We start from the raw sequence: 15,720 nt of genomic DNA on the forward strand, positions 1-15,720 counted from the left end.
GCTTGCGTAACATAGAAGGCACACTTTTCCCATAGACAGTCGGTGAATTCGCTATCCGGTCAGCCGGCCATCCCGAAGCCTGAGTCCGAAGTGAACGTCGTATGCCTGTTCGGTTCCACTGCGTTGGGGTTTGTTTTCTGAAAAGGCGCTGTAGCAACGGCGTCTTTGGCGTTACACTTCTCGATTGAAGGCATTAAGTTTTATCTATCTTGTACGTTGACGACTACAATGTTTGCTGATATCTCTTGGAATGCGAGTTTTTGCCAAGTCTGCTAGCTATCGGCCGACGACAAGAGAATCACCGAAAATCGCGGTGGCCTGAATGGTTCTAACAGTAATAGAAACTGCAGACTGATCTGCATCTATATATGCTTATCGTGATGCTAACAATAATCTTCACAGAATTTTTTTGTGCGCCGTTTTATCTCGTCTATGATAGTGATAAGATGGTTACTCTAGCATAACGCTGTGCCAGTGACCAGCCATCAGTACGCCATTAGTTATTATCAGTCTTGTTTTTTTAGAAAGCTCAATAATACCTAACTACACACGAGAATAACACACCGCAGTAGTGCTAATTGTTTGTACTATGTAGCTGTTTCTACCGAAACGTGACTGGTATCGATTCTTTTCCGTCTCCCGGATATAACGTCTCTTTCGTCTTGAGTAAGCATTTGAGTACGCGTATCGTCCCAGCGGCGCGTAGGGCAGCTTCACTTTACTTTCCTTTTAGTTGTTGTTTTTATTAATGTATCAATGCAGCTAGAATGACAACAGCCGGAGTAGTTGTTGTTGTACATTGAGGTCCAGCGTGGCTCCGGTCCACGCACCGCCGGCTTGCGGCAGCGGCAAGAAGCTAAATTACGAGACGCTGGGTAAGAGTAACGGAGAAAGGGCAAAACACCGTTAGCGAAGCTGCCCGCGAAATCGACGAACAGCATCACGTCAGCTCTAAACAGAAACGACGAATGCTCGGAGACGCGTCACCGCATATATCAAATACGATCCGGTGACGGCATTCGGTCACACTGCACTAATAGAAATAGTATTTGTAAAAGAAACCCTCAAAAGTAGTCCTCCATAGAACAACTCTATTGATTTGACGAGTATTTATGCGAGTTCGCACCGAGTGACACATTGTTGACAGGAAGAAACTCTTAAAGATCGGTATCTCTTTCGATTGATTGTCGTCTGAATTAAAGACGACATAATACGGCGCACGCAAAGGTTCCATTAAGCGTCGACAGTGGACCCGTTTGTGGCTATGAGATCGCAATGTCGGCGATGTTAGACCTCTGATACTCGCTGCAGATCGTTGTTAAACATTGGGGCCTTTTGCTCGTCGGTGAGAGGGCTAAAGACAGATAGAACCTTGTCCTCCAGACGGTGTAACTGGCGACATCTGCTTTTCGATTGCAGCAGAAAGGGCAGCTATATCAGGAGAATGGAACGGCAATTAGATTGAGCCGAACCGGATGCTTCCCAAAAGCAATTGTGTGCCTATAGTTAGTTAATCTGATCTGGCCCCATGATTTCTTAGTACTTCAGCGGTGTCCATGTTACTTTAACTGCATTAATCTATCTCGAGTTTTTTCTATCCCCCTTCAAATTTGCTCGTGGTTGCCTACGTAGATGTCGAAGACGTTATCACTTTACCGTCTTTATCAGCTCGTGTCAGCCTAATCTGCCTAGTTCCATTATCTCTCGAAGGATATCACAATGTGTGTCTAGTGTTTGTGCTCGCGACTACGCGTCGATTGTGTCTGATGCCTCTGTGTAAGTGTTTTGTGCATCTTTGCTATATGTAGCCAGTCTCCTCAGTCCTCTGTCGTCCCTACGGCGACCAGTGCGATTTCTCAAGTCTGCCTGGAAAGATAAGACGCAGACGGTGCCTCCACAAACCGTGGACGCTTGCAGGTTTTTTAGATCAAACAAAAGAAAAACCGAAGGATACACAAAACGTAACGCGGAAGCAAAAAATGCCGACCCTGATTTCATCTCACTTGATTTTGGCCATCGCCGCTGCTGGCGTTCTGATTGACGCTCGCTTCTCCGTGCCGTATGTGTACCACGATTACCGCGGTATGTCGGATCTACTCGTTAATCTGACGAACTACCGGCCCGATCTCGTCACACTGTACTCTGTTGGCAAATCGCTAGAAGGCCGAGACCTTTGGGTAACGATGGTGACCTCGCAAGCGACCGAAGATCAGCTGCTGAAGCCAAACATTCGTTATATCGGTAACATGCATGGTAACGAGGTAGTTGGTAAAGAAATGCTTTTACATCTGTTGGCCTACATGGTGAACACGTATGACACGGACCCACAAATGCGCTGGTTCCTCGATAACACCATTATCCATATTATGCCGACAATGAATCCGGATGGTATGGAAAGATCCCAACATGGCAATTGTGTCGGGGTCAACGGGCGTAATAATGCTGCCGATTTTGACTTAAATCGTAACTTTCCCGTGGTGGTGGGGACAGGTCGATCTCAAAAGGAGCAACCGGAAACTGCAGCTGTTACCCGCTGGATGAATGTCGTCCCCTTCGTACTTTCTGCCAACTTACATGGAGGAGCGCTCCTCGTGCGTTATCCCTTTGACAATGGCGTCGGTATGTACTTACAATCAGGTGTCTTAGATGTAAGCATCGTCATTTTGGAAGACTGTTCGGTAGATCGTCTATTGTGACGCCAATACTATAAAATCATCGATGCTTAGGGTATATATTTAACTCACTGAGATGATAAGCTATGAATATGTTTTTCGAAGTTTAAGATATCGTGACATCAGTACCGCTACCGCGTTTTCTATCGCGTACTTAGTGTTAGTTCTATACAAATTTCTATCGAAATATCTAATTATGTACATAGCGAATGATCTCCACTATAATTTTAGGCCGATCTCGAATAACATTGAGAAGTACTGTTATCTGAAAGAAATGGAAACTATAACTGAGGGACTCCGAAACGAAATGTCCTTTTTATATAAGGACATTCCTTGTATATTAATTAATTCGGGTTTATTCAAAACTGGTTATCAGAGCTGGTAACAGCTAACAACAATCGACACAAATCTATCTAATTTATTGTACACGCCCAGCTCAACGTCCTATTAATCGCTTCAAGACTCACAGCGTCTCTTTGTCTTTTTCTTTTCTTCATAAACCACATCTCGATGGACAAACGCAGCGCCTGTTTATGCTTATTAAGGCCCCACGCAATGGAGCTTACAGCCACAACTGAAGACGGCTCCAGCCATCCAGAACGCCTGCTTAGATGCTCCTACTCTTCCGTTTCAACAATTAATATGAATCAGATGCTTAAATTAAGGCACCTGTCAGCCCTTTGTTGCTTCTGACTTGCGTCCTTACAATCATAGCGGATTGTTGATGCACATACGGTATTGTTGGGCGGTTCGAAAGAAGAATTGGTAACTAGCGAACTCGTGCTACAAAAGGCGGAATTTAGAATTGAAATTGGCGGGAGTATTCCTATCTGTTATTGCGGCTTTGATGTGTGCACGTGCATACATTCATGACCATACAACAAATATTCGTAAAAATCAGGCAGCTGCAATACAACGAGTCCTATCCTTTGTAACGAAGGATTTCTGAATATAATCAGATCTAAATCTGAGAAGTAACGGCAACAGGACTCATTTATGCCTCTTCATGTTTAACAAGGCTTGTTTTAACCCGTTTACTCATTCTACATCTATACACTTTCACTACCCTTAAAAATGGTTTGAAGTCTATAAGTGGGCTTGTTTATCTTCGAGATACTAATCTACGTGATTCTTCTCGATGACTTGTCTACTTCTCTTCGTGTACAATTACCAATCAAGTTACACTTTGTAGGTGCCATATTCCGGTAGCCTGTAAAAACCAACTTCAATACTACACAGCAGAAAGAAGATGAGTTCGAAAATCTAGCGAACGTAGCGCGAGTTTTACACTTGTCACTTCCTCCTATCTGCCTATTCTTATTTGAGTCTCCCTTTACCGCAATTTCTTTCTTACGGGACGTGAAACGTCTCCCAAATAACTGTTCCTTATGGCAGTTAGCTTTAATTGTGGCTCCCCCTTCCCCCGCTCCTTCTTGAGATGCCTATTTTTATATAATAATTTTTATATAATTACAGACAAAGCTGAAAAAAATGCCTCGTTTACCATCAACACAAAATGCCTCATTTGCATTTTGTTGTAGAAAGGGAAGGAATTATCGCTCCTGGCAGATGGCCGCGTAAATGACTGCCCTCCGTTGTACGCCGCTCGCCGGGTCCCCACGCGCAATCAATGCGTTTTCAATTTCTCAAGCTCGGCTTCTTTTGATCTAATTCGCTCATGCCATATAACCGAACGCTCGCGACCGTATTCCCCTCTGCTCGTCATGTTTCGCTCGGTCTGCTTCATCTGACAAACAGGTTCCCTTTTTCCGACAACTTAGCCGGCGAACACCATTTGTTGACCGTTAGAAGTTTCGCACCATTGTATAAGAAGTTGATGTTAATGAAGCAGCAGGAACATGTTAGATACTGCCGGTCGCCTTGGGGGCGTTGCGATAACTTCTAACTGTAGATGTGCAAGCCGCAAGGCACCCATCACGGGGATAGACTTGGTAGCAATTTAACTGCTTGCACCGTCGTGATGAGATAATAAAGACATACCTGTAAACGTAATCACGAGTGATATTAGCCAAGTTGTTCTACGTCTGATCTTGTTATGAGCTGACAAGAGAGTGGACAAAAAGAGCGCTTCGCTGATTTCGACGATATTATTTGCCTCGGTTGACGGATATGGGATTATTCGATTTCAATTTCAATATAGAGGATTTCTTCATGTCATGTTCAGAGAATCAGATATGAATATGTAGAGAATCAGATATGAAGATATTAAGAATCGTCACTGTTATAGCGTTGCAGTGACTGTACGTAAAGCACGAGAATATAACATGCGTTTCGATACGCAGTCGCGTTTTACGTGCCGAAGCGATAAAACAAAAGTCAGTCTGATCATGCTAACAGTTAACTGTGTTAAAATAATGTTGCATTTCTAGTTAAATTTCCACCTCATAGGGTAATTACTGATATGTCGCTCTTTGATTATGGATAGGATTGCGAATGCAGGGAATACATAAGTTTTTTTTACCGTTTCACTGCAGCTATCCTTCGATTCAATGTCAACGTCAGCTCTGATTTCCTCCCGGATGGTGTCTTACCCGCCCGTACAAGCCATATAGGCTGTCTGTACGATTTACATGACGTAACATCATGCAATCTTGGATATCTTTGTGGATCTTGCATCGTTGTGCAGTAGATTAAAAATGCACGTAGACAATGCAAGTCTACTGAGTTTGTTTTATGGGGGTAACGTGCCCCATCCGCCCTTCAAATAGCAGAAAGTCGGTCGCTCGTACGGGCATTTTTTTTATGTCCTTATCTAATGTTGGCTCGCCTGAAATATATTTGGCTGTTTACCGCTGTCGCCAAACAAAGGCTGTCAGCGTCGCCAGTCCACCTGGAAGCGTAACGATATAGAATATAGACTACGATGTATTGGCTATAATAATCTGTACTATGGGATACAGACGATATTCATTTGGGCCAGCAAGGGCCCATATACTTCCATATATAACATTATTCTAAGTTTTTGTAAATATCCCTAGATAACGGACAAACCGAGAACCGTTTATTACTGCCAAGCAGTTAACGGTCGCCGATCAACGGACGTCGTTAGTTACACGCCGTTGGGCTGTACCAACGACGCTTTGCTAAATAATATTGGAAACTAGTCATTACAAGAGGTGTCATGACCATTATGCGCAGCGGAGATACGACGCAGCAAGTTTCAATATCCGCTCTTCTTATTTAAAGAAACATCGCCATGTAAAATGTTGCAGCAAGCATTGCCGTACTGTTTTTACACGTCTGTTTTACGTCAGTTATGATCTAGGCGGCGTTGCTTACGGTTGCTAGGCTAAAAAACGACATGGGAATAACAACTGTACAAATCCAAAGACATAATTGTAAGAAAACAACTGGCTCCTTTGTCAGCAATTCATTATCTGAGCTGACAGTTCAATAGAACATGCTGTCATGATAAAATTCGAGCAAACTGCATGTAATAATAATAATTTATTAGGAAAAAAACGTTTGACAGGACATTATGTAATACGGGATTGCACTCCCAGCAGCGTTCGCTCACACGGGGAAGGCAGGTAGTTTTCGTTATAGCAAACCCTCGATTCGTTGATTAGGGTAAACAGAGTATGGTTCATTAGAGGACTTTGTCTAGGCGCCTTGTTTTTATCTCTTGTTATTCTGTTCATTGAATTCTGTGAAATTACTATCGATTGTACACGTTCACTACATCTAGATTTGCTTGAGTAAATAGAATGACGGCAATGTTGAAATCATCATGTTCATACATAGTTGATCCTGTAGACCCGCGTAAGATAGTTTTCCAACTTCTACAAATCTAGCTAGTTCCTGCGAAGGGTGTCTACATATTGAGGGGGAGCAAAATGATACTGTCTACAATTTCAAATCGGCAGATCCTCAATCGTCCGCGTCGCACGTCCTCATTACTATATATATATATACACATATTACATTTGTCGGACCAGACATTTTTCGATTCATTTATATTCATATATTACTCCCAATATTTGCTTGAGCGACTTCAGTTTACTGTCTTTTTTAGCCGGCGAAGTTGGCATCAACCTAAAATTAACGCAAGATATGCTTAGTTCCCGAAAACGTATTTATGTCACTTGCGTGTATGACGTAACGTCAATGAAATCGGAACTTCTTCTGGTACCAATGGTTGCAAATGCCGATAGTCATGAGCAACATGTCGCAAACGCTTGTGACACAGGAATGTTCGACGATGACGAAAAAGTCCTTAATGAGCCCCTTCCGGCTCCCCCCGTTTGGCAACTAGCTGAAGCTCCCCTTATAGGAGCAGCAGCTACTAACGCTTCTGACGGAAGGACAGCAAGCATTTTGTTCGACAATCTATTACATAGCTCGTTCGCTGTCAAAGGGCTGCCCATCCGTTCCATTGACCATTCTGTCATCACATATTCACTATAGAAATGCCTTCTACACATTTTACACAAAGTTAAGGTGGGAGCACGCAAGAAAATGCCAATAGCATAACACATTACAGAAGTTAAGAAATCGATAAATTGGGCGCCGGCAGAATTAATTGCGACAGATCTGTCCAGTTTGCTACTGGGGCTAATAAGCGGCAAATTAACATTACCAACACAGCGTTTATAACTGCGAACGCCGAAGCTGTGACTTAACGCCAGGGTGGGGACGGAGAGAAAACGCTAAGTTTCCAATAGGTAGAATTTTGTTATAAGAAGTCCCGGTTTGTGCAGGTCATAGATAGTGATCTAACGTCAATCGTGTCGGCAAGCCGTCCTGTTTTACCCTTGTTAGGGTCATTGTGTTGGTAATGGGAGTTACGATTAAAATACATAGGTTTATATGGATGCTTGTTCATAGAAGAAGCGTAACTGTCTTGAACTTAGACAACTAAACTTATGTTAGTCGTCATTAGATGTTGATAAAATGTATTATGCTCCCAGTGTTTGATATCTTTTAATCGTCTCAATTATTCAACATTGGGTCAGGCAACAGGCAAAAGGAATATGCAGTAACAGGCCATTCAAATATGGTAGGCCTGCTACTGGACCCTTGTGCTCTAAGACATATAGTTTTTCAACGCTATATATTTCATGCGCTTCACCTGTCTACGCGAAGTGGTTGAACACGTCACTAAGGTCAAAAGGAACAGGCCAGATTTCCATATGGGGGCATTGCCTTTCACGTTTGAATACCTAATGCGTTCATATTTGTCGAACTATATCATTGAGTTGTTGCTAAGTCGTTCAGTGGCAAATATGAGTATGTTTAAAAGCTTCAAGTAAACCTAAAATCAGTCATCGAAGGCCGAACGTAAGAGGATTCCGTGCATTGAGGGTGATATTATAATACGCTCGATAACCAACGGACGTTCGTGCTGTTCAAAAAACTTCAATACGTAATTAATATCTTTGCGATAGTACTTGTGTGATCGAAGGCAAGATCATGGGTATCATTGCATTTCTTATGGGGATTACGTCCCTATCCTCGCGTTCCCTAAAAGATGATGCAGGTAGAGAAAGTTAAAACTTCAAAAACATTGATCTTGGAGGCGCAAGCGTACAGAAATAGCAAACGCCCAATATGAAACCGACAAACGTAAACTTCTCGTTGAAGCACTTTTATGATTTATTATCGCTTTATACATGGTCATTATGTATGTGACTAATTGTGAACATTGCTCACCCTGATGCTACAAGGTCTTCACATTCTGGTTTGACTGATCTGTGAAGATGCGTATTGCTTATTAGACAAACCCTTCCTTTTAAAGTGGCCCACAAAAACCGCCGCAGGGCAACCTGTATCATTTACTCAGCCGTATGAGCTCGTCTATCTGAGCATGGTATTATAAAATCGTGTTTGAGTAGTAGAAGTACCATTCACGGAACACAAAGAGACAAAGCTGGTCAGTAATGAGCATTATATATATATATTAGTTCCCCGTCATGCTGTTTCCTTTCGTATGTTGTGGTTCGCAAATACAAACGTTTTTTTACATTGTCAAAGAGTGTTTAACTTGCTTGGCTTCAACCATGAAAGTTAAAGAATCCCGGCGTAGTTACAGTTTTGTATAGTACGATAGCAGGCAAGTTAGATTTTTATTTGATTTTGTGCAGATAGGTGAAAGACAGACAACTGTCGTGTAATCTAGAAATGGACAAATCCTTAGTCTTCACAAAACAGTATCTTCCTAGCTTATTCCTGCAAAAAAATAAGAGTGCTCTATTAGTATATAACTTTAAACGCGCGTACATGTTCACCGAACTGCCTATAAATCAGTTATCCATAACAGCTTGTGCCCAGTTCATCCGTGTCTGCGAACCGCTTTCGATAGCCCGCCGCCTGGAAATCACGCTAACGACCTTCAAGGCGATATCTATATCATAGATGTTATATAGATATATGTTAACATTAGCAACTAAATTAAGTTAATTGTAAATGAGTGTAAACAGTAAATAGGTGACTTGTCCTAATAGATACGGTTTTGTCGACGCTCGGTACGCCAGTATATAATGTGCCTACATATATAGCGAAATTTCAATAGTTACAACTGTGCCAGAGGTGTGTATATATACACACTGAAACAACACCCGTTAAATACACCCTGGTTCTGTTCTATTGATAAATGTATTTTACATGTGTAGAAGCAAGAAGACTAATTATATTTATACGTTGAATAACGATCAGCTATTAAACTATAACCTGACAACTTTTTTTTTATAAACACAGTTTTTTTGCGTATGTGACACATGTTTAGCATCCATCCCTGTTTATGTAAAACGAATTGAGAACACTTGTTCTCTTGTTGTGTAAAGATCGTGTAAAACAGAAACATACATTTGTACATACTATACATGTGCTTGTAAACGGTGGTGCGGCGTTGTTTTTAAATATGGAAAATAAAAGAAATAGTTACTCGGCTTGCCCGCATGACAGCCAAATAAACATTACTTTTGTTCTTCAGGGGGCACATGTGTTTGCCCAATGGGCAACCCATTTTTTTGTTTCGTCACATAGCTTTACCAATATTATCTATAAGCACTTTCATGTAGCAACTATCTAAAGTGAACTAAAGCTCATTTGATCGAGTAGATTATCAACGCTTGAAAATAAAAACATAATTAATAAAATAAATAATCCGATACGTTAAATATACAGTATTATGAGCGTGCAGACCGCGGACAGGTGTTTTTTTAGGCAGAAACTTTGGGAAGCGACTAAGCTCGATTGGATCAAGCCTGTCAAATCAATGTAAGACGTCATAACATTTACAATAACAGCCTAGCACGAAATGCATTTCCCACAATGTGGAACAGATATCACTTCTTGGAAAATTATGTGGGGCATTGGCCTCGTATGTATCAGGCACTATTCGTTCTACCATTCACTGCGTTCAAATTTACATTTGTAATCTTTAATTTCTTCTTATCCCGTCCAACATTGTCTAAATTCGCAAACATCACAACGGATGGCAAATAGACATCAAATAATGGTAGTCCCAGCCCATTTATAGCAAGAAAGTATAATTTTTTTTTTGCCAAAGTATGCATTCTTTAAAGACTTATACCCCATTTTCGAAATTATCTATTCCCTATCTACTGACAGCATTCGATGGAGATCGTGATGGCTGTAATCATAGTTGTAGCGTTAGTTCCAGTGAGGCTTCAACAAGTTCCTCAAACTGAGTATCGTAACCATAGCGGATACCAGGCAGCAACATTAGCAGCACTGCCTGCCTGTCTGTCTGTACCCCTTCGAACCATTATAAAGATACACTTCGTTTGGAAGGTCCTTGTCGACGACTAACTGTGTGTATATGTATCATGAACGAGCCAACCCGTTCATTGCTTTTCCTAACAGTCGAAGTTGCCGTAAGGCTTCAAGGGTCGATTTCAACGGGCTTGGCGTGCTCAATAGTCATTTGAATCGGACAACTCTGATTTTTCTTTTTTATTCGTACTTTCGTATGAAAGCGGCACACAACCGCGCACCCAAACAGGTTCAGGACGGAAAAATTTTAACTAGAAGAGTACCAGCTACACGAAGCCATGCACAACGTTTTCTTTGGCTAATTTTCACTCACTCTTGCGGTCCTTAGTAGGCTATGGTGTTTCCTTACTTGCTGTGATATACAACATTAAATTAAACCGTTCACTCATTTGCTGATACGATCTACGGTCATATTCACTTGCTTTGATAACAGAAAGAATCGTACTAGCACTTCTTCTGTTTTTATTGGCCGTTCAACCGAGCAGTGTTAAAGTAGTTAACTTAGCTAACCATGTTTCAACAACACAGTTCAACATATAATTGTCATAGAGGGGACAAGTCGTCACATGAAAGACGGCAGGCATTTCACTCAAAAGCCAGTCAACTTACTAAAATTGTATAGGCTAACTTAGATTAAACTGCTGACGATGATAAAGTATAACCGCTGTAACAACTATAAAAAATATGTCCATTATTTACTCGTTAGTTTCTGTAAAAATATAATAATGTATGTATTTTTTTTTAATTCGTCACACTTGCCATTTATATATAGATAGGATTTTGGTATTTGACCGACTCTCAGCCTAAAATGCCTCATAGCTTTCAGAGTCTGGCGTCTTTTGCTGTTGGGGAAGTCGCAAAATGCTCAGGTTTGACCTCGGAGCCACGCAACTTCCATAAGTCCCTTTATAAGCATTGTAGAATTGCATTTTTCGGAGTCAACACAAGGATCGTTCTCGCGAAGAAGAAACTAGAGTGAATGTCAGCTGGCTGTCAGTTGTGACATATTCCATACATCAGTGATATCTTAACCGGTTCGACATGTTGTTTGTCTTCAAGTCAATAAAAGGTGTGAATGACTCCACGAAGCCTTCGGGCGTAGGACCACACCTCATTTCTCATGTCTCTGGTAGACAAGAAGCGGGTGTAATTGTCGAGCCGCATGTATCGCATGCATATGATGAGATTTCAGTAATCAAAAAAAAAAAACAAGATTATTTGTTCGAATACATGGTGAGAGATAACAGACGTACCCATCTGTTATATATATATATATATAGACATAGAAATATGATAAAATCATAGGCGTCTTATCTGTATGTGTGCTAAGTTTCACACTGACACACTCAACTTACCCAGAGAATAAACACTCATTGCTAGGACGTATTTAAAGAGGTCACGGCATAGTACGAAACAGACGAATGCAGTTGTATCTGAACACATTAGATGCAGACGAAGGGTCAACTTGAAACCACTCGTGTCGTCTGCCAGCCAACGTGGAATAGAGTGCGGCCTTCTGAGAGACTGAAATTGATATAACAATAAAATTTTTAAATCTGTTAGCTATTGTCGATTCCCCAAAATGATAGTTTATACGACCGAAGCTGCATGAACTTAGCTGACCACGTTCTATAGGTTACATACGAAACGCCCACATAAGGTATATTTGAGAGTTGAGCATACATCAAATGTATTTTTTACCGCGGCTAACCTCAACCTAAGCTCTCCATAAACCTTCTGTGTTATACCAGAATAAAGGTTGTTGTAGGTATTGCTGGTCTCACCGGTTTTACACCACACATGGCAACGTGCATCAATGGATACATCTGTTTTTTTCGAACTTCTCTAAAAACGGGTACTTCTCAAGGGCTGGTAGGTTACGGGTATTATGGCGCATTAGGTTATCTTTTTCTATCATCCTTTTTGTACAGCTGTTGTGACCTTATGCCCTGTTGTCTACGACAATTAAGATATTGTTCGTCTCATTTACTCAATTGTTTGCTTTACGGCCCGCCTGCCGTCCTAAACGATGGTTAAGGCTAATCTCTTCTGCTAATACAGACACCCAGACACGAACCACTATCCCGAAGTGGTCACATGTTTATAATCAGTGGGGAAGGTCATCATCGCACGATGAGTTCCCTGGAGCCAAGCCTAGTGATCAAGCGTCGGATTCTTCAACCTTCGCCTCATTTTCCCCTTGAGGGTAAGGCGGGACCACTCTGCTTGATTCATCAATTTGGTTCATATTTAGCGCAAAGTTTCTAATTGACACTCATCGTTAAAAAAGATGTCGGTTCTCTTGGTTTTGTTGCTGTCGTCGTCATTGTTGATATTTTAATAATTATAATATTGTTAAAAATAATGATACCATTACTACGAGTGTATACAAATTTTTGTCACGCCAATGAGCCTTTACCCCGTGCCCAGCATACGATGAAGAGATTCACATCGGATGTGCTTCAGTGATATCAGCAAGCACAGGAAGCACACGCGGAAGTGCTGCTGCTGCTATCAGCAAAGATGACAATGATTACACTAACCATTTCAAATACAACAAATAGGCAGACTATCTATTATTGTTTGTATTATCGCAGGACCGATAAGATCGAGTGATTTAGCAAGCGAGTGATCGCCACTGCGTGCAGTAGGGCTCGTTTGCCGTCCTAAGTTCTGGCGTACTATTTTTCAAAAGCAAGTTGCAGGAGTTGATTCAGACGTACGCTTGAAGATTCAGGGGAAGAGAGAAGAATCCTCTAGAAGCATTTCAAGGGACCACTATTGCGCGAGGGTAACGTCGGACAGGAAGGTCGAATGAGTAAAAACGCTGACGGAAATATCACTAGGCCTCTTATTCATGTAATATATACTGTCGAATTGACAGAAGGAAAAATAATGCAGTTGGCGATCCCGTATAGCGATACTTTGACGACGATCATAGGCTGTCCGATATCGTTTTGAACGATTGTACTACACACTATGTTTAATCGATGCTCACCTAATAATATCGCTTTAGACGTAACCCGATAGCGTCCATCAATTAGAATATTTGGGCCATAATGACCCATAACGACACGTTTAAGCTGGACAGCAGGGTGACCTGATCTAACAACGGAGCCATTGTTGAGTAGGAAAACACGAAGGGGGCGTTTGTTACTGCATGTGTAGGGTTTGGTATTTCTCTATGGAAGCAACAATCAATAGCACAAATTATCCAGCAATCCCCTTGAAAAAGTTGTACGTACGTTTTTTGCGCCCTCCCAGAATCTAATTGGTAATGATTTCTGTTGACAACAAATATCGTAGCATGGTTAATGATAATCTATTAGACGCACGATCCTAGTTATAGATGGTCTTCATATTAGTCGTTTTGCAGGTGTCGCTCCTGACCCAACCAAAACGTCTGCGACCTCTTGTATGCACAGCTTAGTTACATGATAAGCGGCGCGGTTTGATTATTGAAGAACAAATCTTCTTTGCGAACGCTGCTTTGCTTACTTGGCCATCGGACGAAGTGGAAGATTGAGCTTAAATTCACGCGCTACTAAAAGCCTGTAAAACATATACTATAGGTCATTATTCGTGCTAGCTTATCCATTTGGCTGAAAATTTAGCTAACCTAGATTGACTAAAATGTAAAAAGAAAAAAAAAACACTGCCGGGAAAAATGGAGTAGTTTCCGTATGTGCTCCATTATGTAGTTAATAGATGGCTTAAAGGACAGAAGAAACAGTTCTTGGTTTTGTACTGAACAGCCCAGGCATTAGTTTTGCGTATGATTGTCTTCTATCTTACGCTGGGTCACGATGGAGTGACCATTATCATATTTGATGATTGAAAATTATTCATTTTAGTCCATTTTTACTGTCTATATTTGTTCTATGGCTACGTTAAAAAGCGTTAGAAGCGAAGTGGACGCTTTCGAGCGCTGATGCTATATATAGGCTGCGGAATACGTGATCCTGGCTTCTGGTCCTTGGGTCTTTTCTTCACGCATCGAATACTGTTGTATCCACGATATCTAAATGACGTTTAGCGCTTGAGACCGAGACGTTATTGATGACAGCGATAATACTATTTCCACTGAAAGACCCTCACTAAATAAAAACAATGCGGGCAAATAAATCGCTCTACACACTCGCTTGAAACGCTTGCTAGCCCCAGCGGCAGCATCAGCAAAGCTTCTTTCCACTTGATCTTCCGAATAGCTGAAGAGCGTGCGACCACCAAAATAACGTCGACTGCCTCATTGTAGTTGGCCTAATTTTTACTTTCTAACAAATTCGTTTATAATGACCCTCGAATAGAAATAGTGTGTAAACACTTACTTACAAACAGGTATGTGGTGACAATTACTTGCTCAAAACGGCGTTACAATGATGCATGGTTTCTTTTTCCACTGATGTTTAGTGCTATATTTTGCAGTTTGCCTAATAAAATATTAGATAAATAAAATAACGTCTGCGGTCGACAATCTCTTGATAGGTTCACGTCAAAAAATGGCCAGACAAAGTGTAAGAAAACCATATCTGACTAGCTAAAGAAAATCAGGGGACACGAAAGGAACGCCAGAGTGAAGGAACACAAAGTCAAAAATCTCCCACCTTTTATATTAAAAAATAGTGGGACTGTGTCGATGCGCCTCGCCAGTAAGTAGGACGCAAAGGATCTCTGTCCTTGCTCGACTCCTCCTCTCAACCGTTAACTGACCACACTAACAGGTACGCGTAAGGTTTTTTCCGTGACGCAAATAGAAGGCTGAGTGGCTGCAATGATGAGATGTCAACCAAGTAAGAGTCGAATTGGTCAAATTATGGCCCACTGTGTCTGAACGAGGATAAACAGCTGCTAAAACTCGTTATGATAATGTATCTAGCAGATGTTGTTGTTGGACTCTGATGGTCATTCTAGTAGTATATTTATACATGTCTCTTACAGGCAAGTACACACAAATCACATATCGGTAAACGAGATGAGCGCTTCGATTTAAGCGTTTAGCCGCAATGATGCCGCTCCGTATTTTTTTTCTATCGTTCATAGTAGAAACAATCCTAAATGACAGTCAGAACAAGTGGCGCTCTCTAAGCTTTGTTTGGTGGCTAGAAAACTTCGGGTCTTATCAAAGATGTCTAGGTTTTATATTATCGATTACGAGAGACCAAGATCGTATTTAAGAACATATATGTTTAGTAAACTAATGGAAGCTTCTAACGAGAAATAACGGTTATCTAAGGTGTTCTTGCACAGTTGCATCTAATGTTTGTTGTAAGAATGGTAAACCCTTTTCACA

The 15,720-nt window shown here is 41.3% G+C and overlaps 1 protein-coding gene across 1 annotated transcript in view; it reads left to right on the forward strand.

The window, feature by feature from the left end:
- Positions 1–955: 955 nt before the first annotated feature.
- Positions 956–15,720, forward strand: part of LOC111266087 (carboxypeptidase M) — a 33,820-nt gene continuing 19,055 nt past the window's right edge. Inside the window, exon 1 of the mRNA XM_022843247.2 lies at positions 956–2,619. Within this exon, the coding sequence (XP_022698982.1) occupies positions 1,980–2,619 (640 nt within the window). The 5' untranslated portion in view covers positions 956–1,979. The remainder of the gene's footprint in view (positions 2,620–15,720) is intronic.

Source organism: Varroa jacobsoni, unplaced genomic scaffold (genome assembly GCF_002532875.2).
Source record: "Varroa jacobsoni isolate VJ856 unplaced genomic scaffold, vjacob_1.0 scaffold_1050, whole genome shotgun sequence".
Classification (NCBI taxonomy): domain Eukaryota; kingdom Metazoa; phylum Arthropoda; class Arachnida; order Mesostigmata; family Varroidae; genus Varroa; species Varroa jacobsoni.